Raw genomic sequence first — 18,332 nt, forward strand, 5'->3', positions numbered from 1 at the left:
GTTTAGTTGTTTAGGTTAAATGGTTAAATATATTAAATCTTAATATTATTAGCATATTTAATTAATCTAATTAAAAACTTTCGGTTTTCGGTTTGGTTTACCAAACCATTTGGATTGATAAAATCTTGACCCAAACAGGTTAGACATATAGTTTGGTTTGGTTTGGATCGGTTTGGGTTCGGTTTGATTTGGTTCGATTCGGTTTGGGTTTTTTGTCCACCCCTAATGAAATGCAAATTACAAATTTGATTTATAGTATTTGTGGTTTCAAGTGATCCTATTATAATTGACGTGGATCTTCCCTGATCGTGAGTCCGTTCTGGCCACCATTGTGTACACTCTAGTATTCTCTATGTTTGTTGAGTAAGATTTCCCATATGCTATGTCGGTGTTAAGTTGTAGTAAGATGAATTTTTAGAAGAAATCATAAATTTGAATCTAACATTCTCAACACCATGATTGACATATTTTTAGTCAGAAAAGTGTTGAGTCTTCTGTAAACTGCATATCTGTGATTGGTTCTTAAAACGTTCTTTCATTACTGGAACTCACTTACTTATAGATCCATTTAATCCCAAATTATATGGAATCTATCACTTTTATTGTCTTTTGGCTTCTATGATAGTTTGGTTCCTTAAACCAGTTATTTTTGCAATTTATTATTGTTTTAATGATCTAAGAAAGGAAAGCAATATAAGGAAACACAAGTGCGGAATCTTACATCACATGGATCTTTGTTCTACAATTTAGTGTCAATCTCTGGAACACATATTGATTCCATATCATGTTTGTGTGCAAACGGACAACAATCACACAGCTAGTTTCATCATGGGTGCTTTCATCCCAATAAGCTGCATATTTGAAGTAGGAATTTTCAAGATAAACTTTATTCGTGGAGGCTTAACTTATAGATCATGTGTGTTTGCTAGTGATGGCTCAAGAAAAGCAACAGCAACAGAACTCGCTCTTGCTGAACATAAAAGAAACTACATGGCTGCAATAGTTAACACTCGAGAGACGTGCACAATCTTGAAACCCAAAAAAAACAAGATTTTTTCGAAAAAAGCTTCTTTTTTAATTGAATCGAATTTCTGTTTACATGCTTTTTTTAATCGTCTTGATTATCCTCCACATATGTGAATTCGTGTATAATAAAAGCAAATTGGAGTTCTAGTAGAAAAATCTAGTATTCTACTAATTCTAATTTGCTATTAAGGAAACTTAAGATATTTGTTTAATTGTTAAGCAAAAAATACTTTTTAAAAAGGAATGTTTATTTTAGCTGCGTTACTTGCGTCAGCCATTAGGATTCCTAGGAACACGTAATCTGTATATACAGTAATTTATTATCATCTCTCTCTCTCTCTCTCTGCATCTGTGCTCGACATTGACACAAGACTCAAGATAACGCAAAATTCTATCTGAAACAGAAACAGAAACCGAAACACCTTCATCATGTCTGAGATTCTCTCTTCCCTGAGGTCACTCATGGCCTCTCACACTCCTCCTCTCGACGCTCTCGTCGTCCCTTCCGAAGACTATCACCAGGTTTGAATCGACCCTTTTTCTTGTATCCATGATCCGATCTTTGAACAATATAAAGTTTCGATTTTTATAGTTTTTTTCTTGTTTTAATCGAATTTTGTAGAGCGAGTATGTTTCTGCTCGAGACAAACGCCGTGAGTTCGTGTCTGGATTTACTGGAAGCGCAGGTTTGTTGTGTTGTTCTGTAATAATCGTTGAACTGGATCTTTTGGTCGGAAAAAGAGTTGCCCTTTACTGGATTTTTGATAGGTTTGGCACTAATCACGAAGAACGAAGCGAGGCTTTGGACTGATGGTCGTTACTTCTTGCAAGCGATCCAACAGCTTAGTGATGAGTGGACACTCATGCGTATGGGAGAAGATCCTCTTGTTGAAGTTTGGATGTCTGATGTGAGTCACTCACAAGATGATCAATCACTTTGACATGTTTCTTTTGATTTTGATTTTTGTCTTCATTGATGTTTTAGAATCTGTCTGAGGGAGCAAACATAGGTGTTGATCCATGGTGTGTCTCGGTAGACACCGCAAACAGGTGGGGAAAAGCCTTTGCTAAGAAGTCTCAGAACCTTATTCCGACAACAACTGATCTTGTGGATGAAGTCTGGAAGAGCCGTCCACCTCCTGAGATGAACCCTGTTCTTGTCCATCCCTTGGAGTTTGCTGGCCGCTCTGTCCCCGAGAAGTTAACAGATTTGAGAGCAAAGCTTAAGCAAGAGAGTGCGCGTGGTTTGGTCATTGCTGCTCTTGATGAGGTTGCTTGGCTATACAACATCCGTGGAACCGATGTTGCTTACTGTCCCGTTGTTCACGCCTTTGCAATCGTTACGACCGACTCTGCGTTCCTCTATGTTGACAAGAAGAAAGTGTCCAATGAGGTGAGTGAGTACTTCAAAGGGCTTGGCGTAGAAGTCAAGGAGTACACAGATGTGATCTCAGATGTGGCGTTGCTTGCTTCGAAACAACTCTTTTCATCATTCTCATCTAAAAGCGAGGACATGGAGATTGACTCTGACCAGACTGATCGGTTGTGGGTGGATCCTGCTTCCTGCTGCTATGCGCTTTATTCAAAGTTGGATGCTGATAAGGTCCTCTTACAACCATCTCCTCTCTCACTCCCAAAAGCCTTAAAGGTAATAACTAATGAATACTCTTTACTAAAAGTTACTTCTCTTAATTTCTTTGCTTTATAGTATTGATTCTGTTATGTTATGTTATGTTAGAACCCTGTTGAGCTCGAAGGACTCAAGAAAGCACATGTTCGTGATGGTGCAGCTGTTGTTCAGTACCTTGTTTGGCTTGATAACCAGGTACTGTATAGACTCCATCTGTTTTGTCATTTTAGATTTGTGCACACAGATTAAGAAAATATTTAATTTTGTATATTTTCTAAATAAAAACATCATTAACTACATACACCTAACCATATTTTAACCAATAGAAAAATAAATAGAGAATATAAATAGTTAGACAACATTCAAAATTAATAGACTTTTCACTGAAATTCTAAAACAACATTTATTTTGTATTGAACACTTGTCTTTGTCAAAACTGCAGATGCAGGAGCTTTATGGAGCATCTGGATACTTTATGGAAGCAGAGGCAAACAAAAAGAAACCAACTAGTGAGACCTCTAAGCTTACTGAATTGACTGTGAGTGATAAGCTGGAGAGTCTCCGAGCTGCCAAAGAGGTAATCTCTTACAGATCAAACATCATTCACTGTGAAAGCATCTTAATATATATATAACGTTTTTGTTCATGTGGTTGCAGCATTTTAGAGGTCTAAGCTTTCCTACTATATCATCTGTTGGTTCAAACGCTGCCATCATTCATTATTCACCAGAGCCTGAAGCGTGTGCTGAGATGGACCCAGATAAAATCTACTTATGTGATTCAGGAGCACAGGTTTATAATCACATGATTTGAGTATATATACTATAAGCTTCACTTATATGTTTTCTAATATAGACATTTTGTTTTGAATGAAGTATCTCGATGGAACAACTGATATAACAAGAACGGTTCACTTTGGGAAACCTTCAGCTCATGAGAAGGACTGTTATACTGCGGTAATCATGGAGGATTAACTTTCTGAAGAAGATAACATCTTATTGACTCTAATACGTATGTTTTAATGGGATGCATCTTTAGGTGCTCAAGGGTCATGTTGCACTTGGAAACGCTCGGTTTCCGAAAGGAACAAATGGTTATACACTTGATATACTTGCTAGAGCTCCTTTGTGGAAGTTTGGGTTGGATTATCGACATGGTACTGGTCATGGAGTTGGCTCTTACCTTTTTGTTCATGAAGGTAAAGTGATTAGAAACCTCCTTTATATTCTATTATTCTTGTATGTGTATATTTAACAGGTGTTTGGATTGTGCAGGACCTCACCAAGTTAGTTTCAGACCTAGTGCTAGGAATGTACCTCTTCAAGCTACCATGACTGTAACTGATGGTATGTGTCTACAACAAAAGCTTGATACTGATCTTCATATGCTAAGAACCGTGGTTTGTTTCTTTTGCAGAGCCTGGTTACTATGAAGATGGGAACTTTGGTATTAGGCTAGAGAATGTTCTTGTTGTTAATGATGCTGAAACTGAGTTTAACTTTGGTGACAAGGGCTACTTGCAGTTCGAGCATATCACTTGGGTATTTACTTGCTGACCTGTTTCTTAACTGTTCTTGGTTTTATTATCAATATGTCTGAGTAACTCTCTCTCTTTGTCTCTCTAGGCACCGTATCAAGTGAAACTCATCGATCTAAAGCAGTTGACACGAGAAGAGATCGACTGGTTAAACACGTACCATCTGAGATGCAAGGACATTTTGGCTCCGTTCCTGAACCAGGCTGAAATGGAATGGCTCAAGAAAGCTACCGAGCCTGTAAGTGTATTGGCTTGAATCCCTCCTGGATTTAGATGTTTAGCAATGGCTTCTTCTGTGCTTTCACTGTTGAACCAAACATATTTGTAAGTCATTACACAGTTTCTTCTTCGTAGTTTCCATTCAGACATCTAAAATAAAAGGTTCATGTTTCTTGAACACATGTATCTTTGTTTCTACAAGATTCTCAGTTCTTGAACTTTGTAGCTTACGGCGTCGAGAGCTTTATCTGCTGTCTTATTATTCTTCAGTTCCTTGACATTTTTTCTCATCTCTTCTCCTTTCTTCATCATCCATCACTCTCTTCACCGCTTCAACTATCTCTTCCTTCTTAACAATCCCATTGCCAACATTAATGTTGCACTGATGAAGCAGATGCCCTTGATGGCTGTTCGGTTTGGGTTCTGTGGGTCTGATCGAGAAAACGTGAAAACAGCGACTTCTAAGGAAACTGAAATGATCTGAGATTGATTAATGTTCTGATTCTTTCTATACACGAGACATGTTCGAGACAACTAACACAATCTATTATACCAGAGCTGGACTTATAAAACAAACCAAATCAAACTGAATTTGAGGAGAATTATAAAATATAAGACAGAGATCAAGCATGTTACAGAATCCACATTTTCTGAGTACTCACTTCCTTTTCAGTCTCCTTTGTCGAACTCTCACGAACTAAAAGTTCAGAAAGATCACGAGCTAAGGGAAATGTAGTCTTACACAAAAGCAAATAAACAAGGGTTCTTTGAGGAATACAATAGGCAGATAAAGGGGCTTTCATCGGTTCTTATCGTCTTCAGAGGTTTTTGTTAGATACAGCGCGGGAAAAAGGTTTGACCAACATACCCACCAGTCATGGCCCTACGGACATTGGTCTCAAACAGCTTAGGGTTGTCCCTTAAAACTTGTGCTGCATCATGGTTCAATGGATCTTCAGAATTTGGTTCCTGTGTGAAAAAAAAAAACACTCAGTTTAAGAGAATCAGATAATAACACAAACACTAAGCCTGATTGATGTATGAGGCTTACCGTGAAAAGATGAAAGAGTCCATAGATAACAGTGTTGATGTTAAGAACAGGTTTCCAGTCTTCACGTAAGATGTTCAAGCACACATTTCCTTCCAAATCGATATTGGGATGATAAACCTATAAAGAGAAAACAAATATATAATACTCCAAGTAGAAGATAGAAACTATAAGGTAGCCTACCTTGGTTTTGCATTTAACTTTAGGAGCTTCATGTGGATACACAGGAGACACTTGGAACGTGAAAACAAATGTACCATTACTGCATCATTCACCAAGAAATAAAGAAATGAGTTTGTTCCAAGTGTAAGCATGAGATATGTAAAAGACTCCACTTAACTGGTAGTAACCATCATCGGGTTTAATGGAGACTTCAAAGTTCATCAAATCATCTTTGCCATTAGGAAACGATATCGTACACGAGCTTGGAAGGTTCAGCTCTGATATATCTGCACAAAAACAAAATAACCGAAAGATTAAAACTTGAAGAAGAGAGAGACCATAAGCAAAAAAAAGATATAAAAGGGAATAATACCTTTGTGAAGACGAAGTTCACCAGCAGATTGCTTCTTAACAGAAGCTCCTCCTCCTCTACTAGCGTTTTGAGCTTGTTCTCTTTGCTTTTCCTTTACTTTAAACAACCCAATCATTGCTTCTGCTTCTGATGACCTCTTTAAGAAAGCTGTGACAAATAAAGGAATGAACAATGAGTTGGTAATAAAGCTATTAGAATTTCAGACAATAGATCGAAACACTTGAAGATCCAGAAAGGATTAGGCTTTAATCTAGTTAAGAGCTCAAAGATCGAAACTTTCCTACATAAAGTCACATAATGAGTCGAAAAAGGAAATACAAATAAAAAACTGAAATTTTCTACATAATGAATAACGAGAGAAGCTTACAAGTTGATAATTTCGTTGATCGGAACTAGTTACGACTGAATCAAAAGCTCGCCGAATCTCGTCCCCGGAAGCTAAACGACGAACAAGACTGACACAATCGTTTAGCTTTTTCTCGACGCTGAGTTTAAAACGAAATCTTTACACAACTTGGCCCATTAAGATCATTAGGCCCATTAGATATGTTTTACCAATAAGTTTGGTACTTTGCATGTTATTATGTCTTCTTCAATTATGATTTTATAAAGCCTAAACACATTTCATATCTCACAATTGTCCAAAGGGGATTTGACGTTTCATGCCAATTATAAAGTATAAACCAATCTTTATATATAAAATACAGTTTACTCTCTCCTGAGGCATGCCTTTATATATAAAACTAGGTGTCTTGCCCAATATGCGGGCTTAATCGTTTTACAAATATTTATTAAATTTATTTTTTATTAATTCAAAACCAGCATAATTACTTATTATTTATGTTTTCAAAAAAAATTAAATCAATCATATATATATATATATATGACAAAAATATAATTAAATTTATATGTTTAATTAAAATTTATTAAATATAACATTGACTTTAACCACTGAATTTATTATAATTTTTTTATATTTTATTTTTTCATTTTATAATTGAAAAATATGTTTTAAGATAAGGACACTATTTATAAGAATTTTTTTAAGTTAATTTTATTAATAAAAATTCGTTTTTGATAATTAATTATAAATTTACTAAAGATAACATTGACATTAACCACTGAATTTATTATAATTGTTTTATATTTTATTTTAAAATTTTATAGTTGAAAATTATGTTTTAAGATAACAACACAATATATAAGAACTATCTTATTTTTTTTAAAGTTAATTTTATTAATAAAAATTCGTTTTTTGATAATTAATTATATATAAAAATCATTAAGGGTGTTATAGATATTAACCGCTTTAACTTTCAACGTAAGAGCTCGATTCCAAAAAATTACTTCGCAAATAATAGTATAGATACAGTTTACTCTCTCCTGAGTCATGCCACATGGGATTCCATGTCATCAATTAGGTGCAGAAGAGCGCGACACGTGTCCACTTAAACTAAACGCTGAGTTTCATTTATTCTGGTGTCCATTCCGTTTGGGCTTTAGTGTGTATTCGGGCTTAATGAAACCCAACCCGGATAAAGAGTAACTCCAGTTGTTATGGAAACGCGTTGTTTCTGATTTAGGGTTCAACACGTTCTTCATTGAGAGCTAAGCTCAACCTAAGGTTTCCATGGCGTTGTTTCATCTCCTTCCTAACAATCCGAAGAGCTATCAGTTACAGATTCATCTTCTTAAATCCACCACCCACGTTCTACCTGTTCTTTCATCTTCTTCCTAACAATCCCAAACGCTATACAGATTCATCCTCTTAAATCCACCATCCACGATCTACCTTGAATGTGATCTTCACGCAAGGCCGTGGAACCTTGACTATAAAAAGGTAACCTTTCCTACTATGAGAACCATCTCTTCATTCCATTTGTTTAAACTTATTTTCTGTAAATTGGCTAAAGCAACAATTTTTATTTTCGATTTGAAGACCGGACGCGTACGGCACAGTAGGAGGAGGAAAGCGGTAGCAACGGAGGAGAGGAGGATCAAGGCAATGAGGGACCAGCCGTGTCCGGTTTGAATCCGGTTGTTATTGTAATTTTTCCGTCCTTTAAAACTCATGTTCATCATTATTTTGAACACACATGGTGATTAGATTCATATTTATCAGAATTATTCTTTTTGTATCATATATTTCCTCTTTGCAATATGATTTGAATCTGTTATTTATTATTATTTTTCTCATTCCAGTGTTCATTGTCTTCCCATTTACAAGCGACTGGGTTCTATGTTTTACTTAAACCTCTCGGATTCACTTAAAACTTCATTATATTCAGGTTCCTGGTCTCCACCTTTTGCTTCTATATATCCATTTGTCACCCTTTGGAAACCAAACCTTACACTTACTGTTTGTCCCACTTAACACAAGCTTCTAACCGTGCAGCTCCATGTGCCTGTCAAGTTCTTTCTTTTGTTTAAGGCGGACACCGCCAAAGGTGCAGAGATGTATAAGGTCATCAAAGAGACTACTAATCACCGCAGGGTGAAGTTCACAGATTTATAATGTGGTCTGGTGGGTGCTCTGTAGAGTTGTGTTGTATCAGCTGAAGTTTAGCTGCTTGGTGGAGCTTCTTTGGGTGTGATAAAGCTGTGAGATCTAGAAGAAACAAAGAGTTAGTTGATAAATTTCATGTGCTCCTTTTGAAGAATTGTTTCTCCTTATTGTCAAATGTGGATTATGGGTATTTCTTTCGTACATATCTATCATTTACTTTAAATTAATGAGGTCCACCATTTTGAATCTTGCTTTTGCAGTGCGTTGGTTAAAGCTTTTGTTGTAAGCTTGCAAACCACTATTGCAACTAAACTATAGAGGATATGAAATATGGCCAGGACGAGCAACAAAATGTTAAGTTGCTGCAATCCTTTCAAAGTTAACATGGTAACATGGAGAGAGTAGCTTTTGAAGGAACACAGATCATGATAACGTATGTTTCTCCAAATGTGATTTAATAAGGAAATGAATCCCATAATCGATTACCAATTATATTATTTTTTTGAAAACCCAAATCAAGCTTTGACAAAATAACAATCGTCACCTACTAGCTTTGATTTTCTCTAAGGCCTTAAGATGGCAGTTTTTCTGCTTCTTCCATAACCACTAAGAAGAAAATATGAAAGGTTCATCAGCATTGAGTCTTTGAACAAGAAAAAGAGGAAAGTTAATTATAAAGGACATTGGCGAGTCTTTAAAGAACCTTTCAAAGAGATCCTGTTTATCAACCTATGTATTAGCCAATTCCATGACGATTATCCACCTAGAAATTTCTGATCATCACTGAATCACTGTTTCTCATATGGCTTTTCGCCATAGCTTAAGAAAAAAAAAATTTTAGTGAAATGCACATAATCTAATCCAAACTATATATATAACATGCAAAAAAAATAAAAAATAAAATAATTAAAAAAATGAAAAAAAGTTATAAGAACAACACAAAAAAGGAAAACATGTAACTAAATTAGTAACTAAAAAACTATCAAACCAAACTTAGCTAAGTTAAAATTTCCGCTCAAAGCTAAAAATTGACCTATTTATATTTTATTGCAGAGAATTCATGGTAAAATTTGTTGCACAAGATCTTTAGGAAACTTTCAGCTAAGGCAAAATTAAGCTCTTTATAAGTTATCTTCTTCTTGAAATGTTGCGTGAATTAGACTATTCAATCAGTTCAAGTGATTCTCTTTAGACTGATTATAAATACATCTCTCATTCAACAAGTTATATTTCTTTTGGTTGGCCCTGCAATTTACAGTATCTCTTTTTCCTTTCAGTTTTCTTGAATGCTTAAACCTCAAAGCAAAGCTCAATATATACACCATAGCCAAGATCAGTCGCAAATCAATGCAAGGAGTGACTGGAGTCTAGGGAATGCACAATCATGTGATATGTAGAGCTGTTCTATCAACAAGAGACAATGAACATCAGTGAAATCAAATTAAATAGTCGGTTTTAGATTGTTGTAAGGGTAAGTGTTCTTTTATGTTTAATAAAGTGACCACCCGAATCTAGAAATCAATGAACATTGATGAATATGATGCTTGCAACTCTCTATTCTGTTATAGTTTCTCTTATTTACTGCTGCAAGTCCCATGCTATACACGATTTTAGTACCAAAGCTCTTCATCCATGGAGAAGGTTAAAGTATGCAACAATCTATTCAGGTTTGTTGTGTGATTTTCTAAATTTCTAAAAATTGATTTAACAAAAGAATGGAGAGACTGGGTGAAGAGGTGATACTGCGGATTCCATAGCATGCCACATTTTGCAATAACATGTTAGATCACATTTTAGCTCTACTTTGTTCTCAATATTAAATGAAAATTTTTCATCAACACAGTAGCTAATGCGTGGAAAACAGGTTTGGCTACAAGGTTTTTAAGCAGTTGACTTTTATTTATTTTTATGTTCTTCGGTTAGGGAAAATTATCAGCTTTGGGATTTTCTAAAAAATTACAATTTTTTTAAGGCCGTTGCAAATTAGTAGACATTAATTTACAAGAAATAATTTTATTCAATAATAAAATACAATCAATATACAATAATCTAATTATGTATGATAAAATTATTGAAATAATTATATTTTATAAGTTATTCAGTAATATTTATTTCAAAAATTCTGATCAAAGTAATGGGTAACTTCATTTTCATATATAATATATAAGATTCTAATAAACATGTATACATATAAATAGTAACAATAGTTTCATATCGCGTAAACCCCCAAGAAAAGGTAGAAAAAATTCTTTATATCACGTAAATCATTAGTTTTATAAGTAAATAATTATATTTTAAAATTTATTATAATTATACAAGTTTATAATTTACAAAATGAAGAATATAATAGATATATAAAATTGCTGTAAAATAATTATAAAACTCAATTCTATTTTAACTTAAAATTAAAATAAATTTGTACTATTAATTTTATTCGCGTGTCCGCCCGTAGGGCGGGTTTACCCTAGTTTAGAATGAACTATTCTTTTATGACCTTCCCCACAAAAACGTTTTTTCAGGTATTTAAAAAACCTGAAAGAGTAAAAAAATAAGCTCAAACATGTGTATTGTCGCCTCGTTGGGTTTTAATATTTTGTTCCGATCATTCCAGAGATAGTAATGCCTTTCAAATTTAAAATCAATATTCAAAACTGTGACGTGTGTTCAACTTATCACATGGAAAATTATTGGATAAAATTTGACTCTAGTTAGTGGATATCAGTTATACTTTATTCTTCACAAGCTTATAAAATTATATACAATTAACATGAGTTGCTAACTAATTATATTAATAGTTGAAAATTTTATATTTAAATACCGATATAATTGATAAGAGATTCATATTGGATACATTATCCACAAAAAAAAAATTAAAATAAAGATTTTGGATGAAAAATAAACGTGACAATAGTTCTATTTTACAGAATTTGCTAAACAATGGAAGTGAAGAAGAATATGCTTTCTAATATAATAAAACATATATACATCGTCATCTCCATCCCTAACCCTTTATATAATGCTCTACACTCTAGACTCTAGTAATAACAAACCCAACTCTTGTTTTACAATTACATATTCTTAAGACCAACCGCAACGGAAGTCCTTAGCGATTCTTAAGGGTCATTACCAAAGTTAATGGTAATATAAAAACTATATTTCAGCATAATTATCTAAGGATCAATGGCTTCAATGACTCTTGGTTCATTGGTTCACCACAATGGCTTCAATGACTCTTGGTTCATTGGTTCACCATCACCATCACCATCAATCTTCTCCTTGTTCTATCTCTACCCGATCTTCTTCCTTCATGACTCTTAAACCTATCGTCATCAACCCAAAACGCACCGTTTCATCATCTTCCTTCATCGTCTCCTCTTCCATCGTCAGAAAACAAGACAACCACATGAAATCATCATCCTTCGACTTCATGTCTTACATGGTACGTAAAGTCGAAACCGTCAACAGAGCCTTGGACTTGGCCGTTCCTCTCCAAGAACCACTCAAGATCCACGAAGCCATGCGCTACTCCCTCCTCGCCGGAGGCAAACGCATCAGACCCCTTCTATGCATCGCCGCTTGCGAGCTCGTCGGAGGCGAAGCCTCCGTCGCTATGCCGGCAGCTTGCGCCGTCGAAATGATCCACACCATGTCGTTGATCCACGACGACCTCCCGTGCATCGATAACGACGACCTCCGCCGCGGGAAACCCACGAACCACAAAGTCTTCGGCGAAAACGTCGCCGTTCTAGCCGGAGACGCGCTTCTTCCCTTTGCCTTCGAGCATCTAGTGACGGCCACGAGCCCCGAGGTCTCCCCGGTGAGACTGGTTCGAGCCGTGGGAGAGCTGGCTAAAGCAGTTGGCGTGGAAGGCGTCGCGGCTGGACAAGTGGCGGATATAAGCAGTGAAGGGTTAGACTCAAACGAAGTCGGATTAGAGCATCTGGAGTTTATCCATTTGCATAAAACGGCGGCGTTGCTTGAAGCCTCTGCGGTGTTGGGTGGGATCGTTGGTGGAGGGAGTGAAGATGAGATCGAGAAGCTGAGGCAGTACGCGAGGTGTGTTGGTTTGTTGTTTCAAGTGGTTGATGATATCTTGGACGTCACGAAATCGTCTCAAGAACTAGGTAAAACTGCTGGGAAAGATTTGGTTGCTGATAAATTAACGTATCCGAAGATTATGGGTTTGGAGAAATCGAGAGAGTTCGCTGAGAAGTTGTGTAGAGATGCTCGTGAACAGCTTTTAGGGTTTGTTTCCGACAGGGTCGCTCCTTTGTTGGCTTTGGCTAATTACATTGCAAATAGACAGAACTGAAGTGTGTTTTCTTCCTTACTTGTTGGAATCATTCGAGATTTTATTCTCTGGTCGTGTTTCAGATTGAATTGTATAAAATATTGGAGAAGCTGAAACAACAGATTCTTGTGCTTGTTGTTGTAATCTCTATGCTTCCGTGTATTACAAGATAGGATAGTTATGGGTTTAATACTATGAGATCCATGTTTGTAGGTTCTGACTAAATCGTTTAGTCCATTAGGAACCTTTTAAGGCCCAGATTGTAGCACTGGGCTATGAAAACCGATTCAATATACGACTTTAATAGTTCTTGACCTTGAATTTTCTGAGAGTGAATTTTGAGGTTTGGTGATGAAACAGGCTGGCAAACTTAAGTGGTCAAGATAAATGACAGAACATACACGTTGATCTAGACATGGACCACGAATACCACATGGACGTGGGCCATCCCATGCCGGGGTTCCCACTTGAACCAATTAAACTGAGATGTGTTTTGCGTTTTCTCTGATCGTTTTTATAGATGTGAATTGTGAACTAGCAAGCCACAAGTACGAATACTGAATAATACACTTAATGAATTTCATCTGTACTTCTAAGATAAATCTTTTATATTTTAGTCAAAAACTTTCACAATCATCAACTTGATAATTCATCAAAATCATTGCAATAAGAGTTTTAGTACAAGGTCATCTCATGTAGGAAAATATCATTGCAAATTGTTACAAAACGGTCAAGAGATCCAAAAAGCTAGAAAAATGGTCCTAGCTAACTTTGGTCTTATATGAATTTAGACAAGGCGAAATTATATAAGGTCTATTTTAGATGCAAAATAAATGCAAAGATAGTATTGGGAAATGGAGAGGCTCCAGACCATGAGAATGTTGGTCCCTTGGACCTTCACACATAAAAACAGTTTTGCTTCTTTTGTTTTTCTTGATTTGATGCCATTTATCTTCCAAGTAAGACAAACACTATGGTATCTTTTTAGCTTCTTTTTTTTTCATTCTCTTCCTTCTTTCTTCCTCAAGAAACACATCATGGCCAAGTCAATCGTCATTTTCTATACAGTCTTACTTGGTTTTTACTTATGATATCTTTGTGATAGATATACCTGAATTTCAGTCTTTGTATATCAATCCTAGTGTGTATATCATAAAACTCTGAATGTTATAACTGTCAAAATTATGGATGCTCTCAGTTTTTAATTTAATATTAGAATTGTGTGCGGGTACTTATTTTCACTTTTATATACATAAATATTATTTAAATGTTTATTAGTTAATATTTTAAATACTATCATATTTTCAAATGTTTATAAGCACAATAATTAGATAGTACAAATGCTGTAAAAAAATATTGACACGTACGCCATACTAAATCTTCGACAAATATTAACCCATCGATATGTTTGAGTAATATTTCTTTAAACACGAAATCGTTTCCCAAATTTAATAATATTTTAAATATTTTGATTAGATATGAGCTAAATTGCGAGATTTAGATACATCAGAAAAGAATATTCAGTTATAAACATTAAATATATTTTTACAAGTGATTCAATGATATTTAAATCTTAATATACATATATTTTATTGTTAAATATAATTTATAGTAACTTAAATGGTTAAAAATATATTTTAGAAAATATTTGATATATATATATATATATATATATATATATATATATATATATATATATATATTTAGGTGAGATTTAGATAGATTAAAAATGAATATTATGTTATAAGCAATATATATTATTCTACATGTAATTCAAACATATTTAAATCTTAGAATATATATATTTTATTGTTGAAAATAATTAATGTTAACCGTAATGGTTAAACATATATTTCTGGAATATTCAAAATACATATACTGTATTTTAGGTCTTACAATCTAAATGCATGGAGTTTATATGATACTTGGAAAATATTACATAATATTATTAAAAATCATTTTTAAACTTAAATTTTCCTAAAATTTAGCTAAATCATTTTAGTAAATATGTTTAACACAAAGGGGGTGATTGGTTGAGCTGTAACTGTAGAAAATTTATTTTAAAATTTAGTCTGTATGATTTTTTTATTTAGCTTTAAGAGATGTATCTTTAAAATTTCATACAGCTAAGAAGATGGAGCTTTAGAAAATAAGACTTTTACAGCTATTTTTTTTTGCTGTAGCTTTAATTTTTTGGTTGTAGCTTTAAAAACTAATATAAAGCATGATTGGTGGTTTTAAGGCTGTAGATAAAAATTAAAGCTAAAGTCACTTGCTACTGCCCAACCAATCACCTTCAAAGTTTTAGCTAAACTTGATTTAGGAAATGATTTAATAAAATAGAAGAAAACAATGATTACTTAAAGTTAGGGTTATTTAATACTTCAATGACATTGACTTATAAATAAATTGTAAATTTATGGTGAATTTGTATTTGTACTTCTCTTTTAATAAAATATATATAAAAATACAAAATCTTGATTAGTATATATATATAGTCTAGTATATATTTATAGTCTAGCAAAAAGTAACCATACGAATAAAGTAAACAACATGGAAATGTAGAGAGAGAATTCTCTCTGCAGATCTTCGATCTAGATTTAAATCTTGAATCTTGTTTTCCTTGTTTTTTTTCATCTGAGCTATGTATGGAGCAGAAGAAGATCCCCTCGCTTGAAACCACCGTCTGTGTTCATCCCTCTTGTCTCTCCAATCTAAGGCTCGTATGGAGCAGCTCAACCTTCTCATAGCCCCTTTGGTGATTTCGTCCTTTCAGTCGCAATTCCACCCTCCGTCTCCTCCGTCGCAAATCCACCCTCTATCTCGACTCCGCTGTCCGTCTCCTCTGTTTCGACTCGCGCTCCGACTCCTCCATGGCGACTCCACCCTGCATCTCCTCCATCTCGACTCCGCCCAGCGTCTTCTCGGTCTCGACTCCGCCCTCTGTCTCATCCGTTGAAATTCCAACTCCGTCCTCCTCTTGATCTGCCACCGTGTATGTCTCCACATGTGCCACTTGAAGCTCACTCTCCACCAAAACCACCAGATCCTCTCATACCGTTCAATCTTGTGCTTCTTCTGCTGTTCGACATAGCTTTGTTAGTGCAGTGACGACTGAGTTATAGAAGCTGAAAAAAACAACTCCTCAAGGTGTCCATGTATCAGTTGTGAAGTACTACATGAAGTCGTACAAAAAGTGTAAGTGCTACGTGAAGTGAAGTGAAGATGTGAAGTTGTGCAACTGACTTGGACTTGGAGCCGATGTAGAGCTAAACTACAAGATACTTGGAAGTTAAGTAAGGTATGATTTACCTTGGAAAAAATAAATCATCAAGGGAAATATTCCAAAAGTCTTTGAAAAAGTTTTGGAAATATTCCATAAAGGAATATTTGTGAATATCTCTTCCTTGAGAAGTTGGCAAGGGTAAGCCACAAAATTTACATGTATAAGTAGACATAGAGACGTGCCTTGGGATAAGCACCACCTCAAGAGAAGGCCGTAAGCATAAGGGCTTTGGGGTTGAATGAGAGTAGAGACAAAGCATAAGGGCTAGGGGTCATGAGGGGTTCAGATGGGTTCTTGGGTTAGTTTGATCTAGGAACGTGTTAGGCTAGTGTTTATGTCTGGAGTGTGAAATTTTAGTCAACTCGGAAGAGACCTACTAAGGTACTTTATCTATGTAAAGATAAACCTTCATTATTATCCTGTTGTACTACTTTGTGAAATAAATAAAAGCATTGTACTTGTATGTATTACTTTTTGTAACAGGCTCGTCTTGCACTTACAAGCCTTTTCTCAACTGTTTTCAAAAACTCCTGATTTGAAATCCCCTTTGCTGAATCTGGTACATGTGTTCAGTGATGGTGTTATTTCTCTTGTGTATGTTGATGACACAAGTTTTGTCTCAAAGTGTTTGTCTCTTGTAGGATGCAATGTTTTCCTTTACTGGTGCGTTGATTGGATTCTTCGCTGTTTCTCAATCATCAATTTCATATATCCTCATCTCCCGTTCATTATGCTTGTCATTGTGTTTGTTGATTCAACAATGGGTTGCTCGATCCCCATCTCCATCTTTGTCTCTCTTCCTCTTCCATTAATCCAGGTGTGTCTAAGAGATTTTTTAACTAAATATTAAGTGATGAGTTGATATCATTGGTTTGGTATCTTGAACTCTCCTTTGATATCTCTCTTTTTCTCTCCTTGGTGCGATCCTTTACTGCAATATGCAGTCCTTTTGCTGCAGTATGCAGTTCTATCTTTGTGGTATTTAAGTCTTTATGTGTTCAATTGTAGCTTAATGGATTGATGCCTCACATATCCACTCATCATGTTAATTGGATCGTTTACTGTCTGGTTTCCGCTTTTATGGAATTTGTTGTTTCCTAATTTTATCATATACTTTATGTGGCTCTGGTGTAGGGAATGTATTGTTGAAGATTAGAGATAATTTTAACACTGAAGTTCTAATCAAAGGTTTTGTAGCCATGTTGAAGATTGTTGATTGTGCACTTGTTGCTGTTTCAATCTTAGGATTTATATCTTTGATTGTGGTCTCTAATTTCCAAGGCGCCATCTAACTTTACAGTTCGATGGTCGTTGAGATTATAAGACTTCTCGACATCATTAGTTATTTAACCGTTTTGTATGCCCCTATCTTTTTATCATTCTATGTTGTATTTGCTTCCTTGTAATAGCTGTTTGTTTAGTATGGATGACTTCGATTTCTTGTACGTACACTTCTCCATTGATGGAAAGTAATTTTTTTATAAATATAAGGTTTGATAAAAAAAGAGTAGCAAAAAATACCTGACTTTAACAAATGAAAATATATTTATAGTCTACTTTTATTTTTGTTGTTAGAAATCGGTATTGTCTTGTTATAGATGTTCCAATGGACCCAAAGTCTAGGCTCGTGAAAACTAGACCAGGTAAGAGTTAGTATACTAAAGCCATGTCACTTCGTAATAGGTGAAAAACTGAATTCAAACTGAATATAACTTCTAAGAAATTGAGTTGGATAACTATACTTATAAGAAGATGACGACTCTTTTTAGTCTAGTAAGGACCTTTGTGTAATCCATAATATAAATAAATAACGTTCACTTCTATGACCAGTTTTGTTTATATGTCACAAGCATCTACGCTCGTTGTCCCTATCTACCAACTCATGGGCTCTCGAGCAAACTTTTCCGTTCAGAATGATCCTAATATTTTCAGCCAATGAAAGGGAAGAGTATAGAAACATTAAGGAAAATGCCAATTAAATAATTTCTCGTCGTTTTACTCTCAGTTTACATTAATACACGCATCTATAATAATTTTTGCTCGTGGATAAAATCTGATCGGTTAGAGCTTAGCACCATTAGGTGAGGGATCTCCTTATTCAACATGTTTATTAAATGCCCTCAAAACTCAATGTTTGATCCTTATATATATTTCGTTTTATTACTCCTACGTCAAAATTATTATAACGCCCCGATCGTCTATGGCTAATGGGCTATCCGGCCCGTGGATCCATTCCGTCTGACGAGCGATGCGT

At 35.0% G+C, this 18,332-nt stretch overlaps 3 protein-coding genes and 1 long non-coding RNA gene across 5 annotated transcripts; 3 read left to right on the forward strand and 1 right to left on the reverse strand.

Annotated features, from left to right (window-relative positions):
• The first annotated feature begins 1,288 nt into the window (after positions 1-1,288).
• LOC106361431 (aminopeptidase P1) lies at positions 1,289-4,637 on the forward strand. The gene is made up of 12 exons (XM_013801169.3): positions 1,289-1,548; positions 1,649-1,712; positions 1,795-1,934; positions 2,012-2,674; positions 2,765-2,851; positions 3,099-3,233; positions 3,314-3,448; positions 3,532-3,612; positions 3,695-3,854; positions 3,931-4,002; positions 4,073-4,197; positions 4,282-4,637. The coding sequence occupies exons 1-12, from the start codon at positions 1,456-1,458 to the stop codon at positions 4,447-4,449; spliced, it is 1,923 nt and encodes a 640-aa protein (XP_013656623.1). The 5' UTR covers positions 1,289-1,455; the 3' UTR covers positions 4,450-4,637.
• Positions 4,638-4,990: 353 nt separating this feature from the next.
• LOC106361433 (NEDD8-conjugating enzyme Ubc12) lies at positions 4,991-6,520 on the reverse strand. Of its 2 annotated transcripts, none has more exons than XM_013801171.3 (6): positions 6,363-6,520; positions 5,996-6,142; positions 5,801-5,909; positions 5,644-5,722; positions 5,464-5,580; positions 4,991-5,381 (listed from the first exon to the last, which is right to left on the reverse strand). In XM_013801171.3, exons 2-6 carry the CDS (start codon positions 6,108-6,110, stop codon positions 5,244-5,246), a joined length of 558 nt encoding a protein of 185 aa, XP_013656625.2. In that variant the 5' UTR covers positions 6,111-6,142; positions 6,363-6,520; the 3' UTR covers positions 4,991-5,243. The 2 variants fall into 2 exon arrangements, with proteins under 2 accessions (XP_013656625.2, XP_022545821.2); XM_022690100.2 differs by lacking the exon at positions 6,363-6,520 and adding an exon at positions 6,224-6,275.
• Positions 6,521-7,216: 696 nt separating this feature from the next.
• On the forward strand, positions 7,217-8,740 carry LOC125577091. The gene is made up of 4 exons (XR_007315400.1): positions 7,217-7,835; positions 7,935-8,041; positions 8,198-8,283; positions 8,391-8,740. It is a non-coding gene; the product is annotated as an uncharacterized LOC125577091 (long non-coding RNA).
• Positions 8,741-11,162: 2,422 nt separating this feature from the next.
• Positions 11,163-13,669, forward strand: LOC106361432 (heterodimeric geranylgeranyl pyrophosphate synthase large subunit 1, chloroplastic-like). Its single transcript, XM_048737836.1, has one exon. It carries the CDS (start codon positions 11,719-11,721, stop codon positions 12,811-12,813), a length of 1,095 nt encoding a protein of 364 aa, XP_048593793.1. The 5' UTR covers positions 11,163-11,718; the 3' UTR covers positions 12,814-13,669.
• Positions 13,670-18,332: the final 4,663 nt, after the last annotated feature.

The sequence above is a fragment of the Brassica napus genome, chromosome A8 (genome assembly GCF_020379485.1).
Source record: "Brassica napus cultivar Da-Ae chromosome A8, Da-Ae, whole genome shotgun sequence".
In the NCBI taxonomy this organism is placed as follows: Eukaryota; Viridiplantae; Streptophyta; class Magnoliopsida; order Brassicales; family Brassicaceae; genus Brassica; species Brassica napus.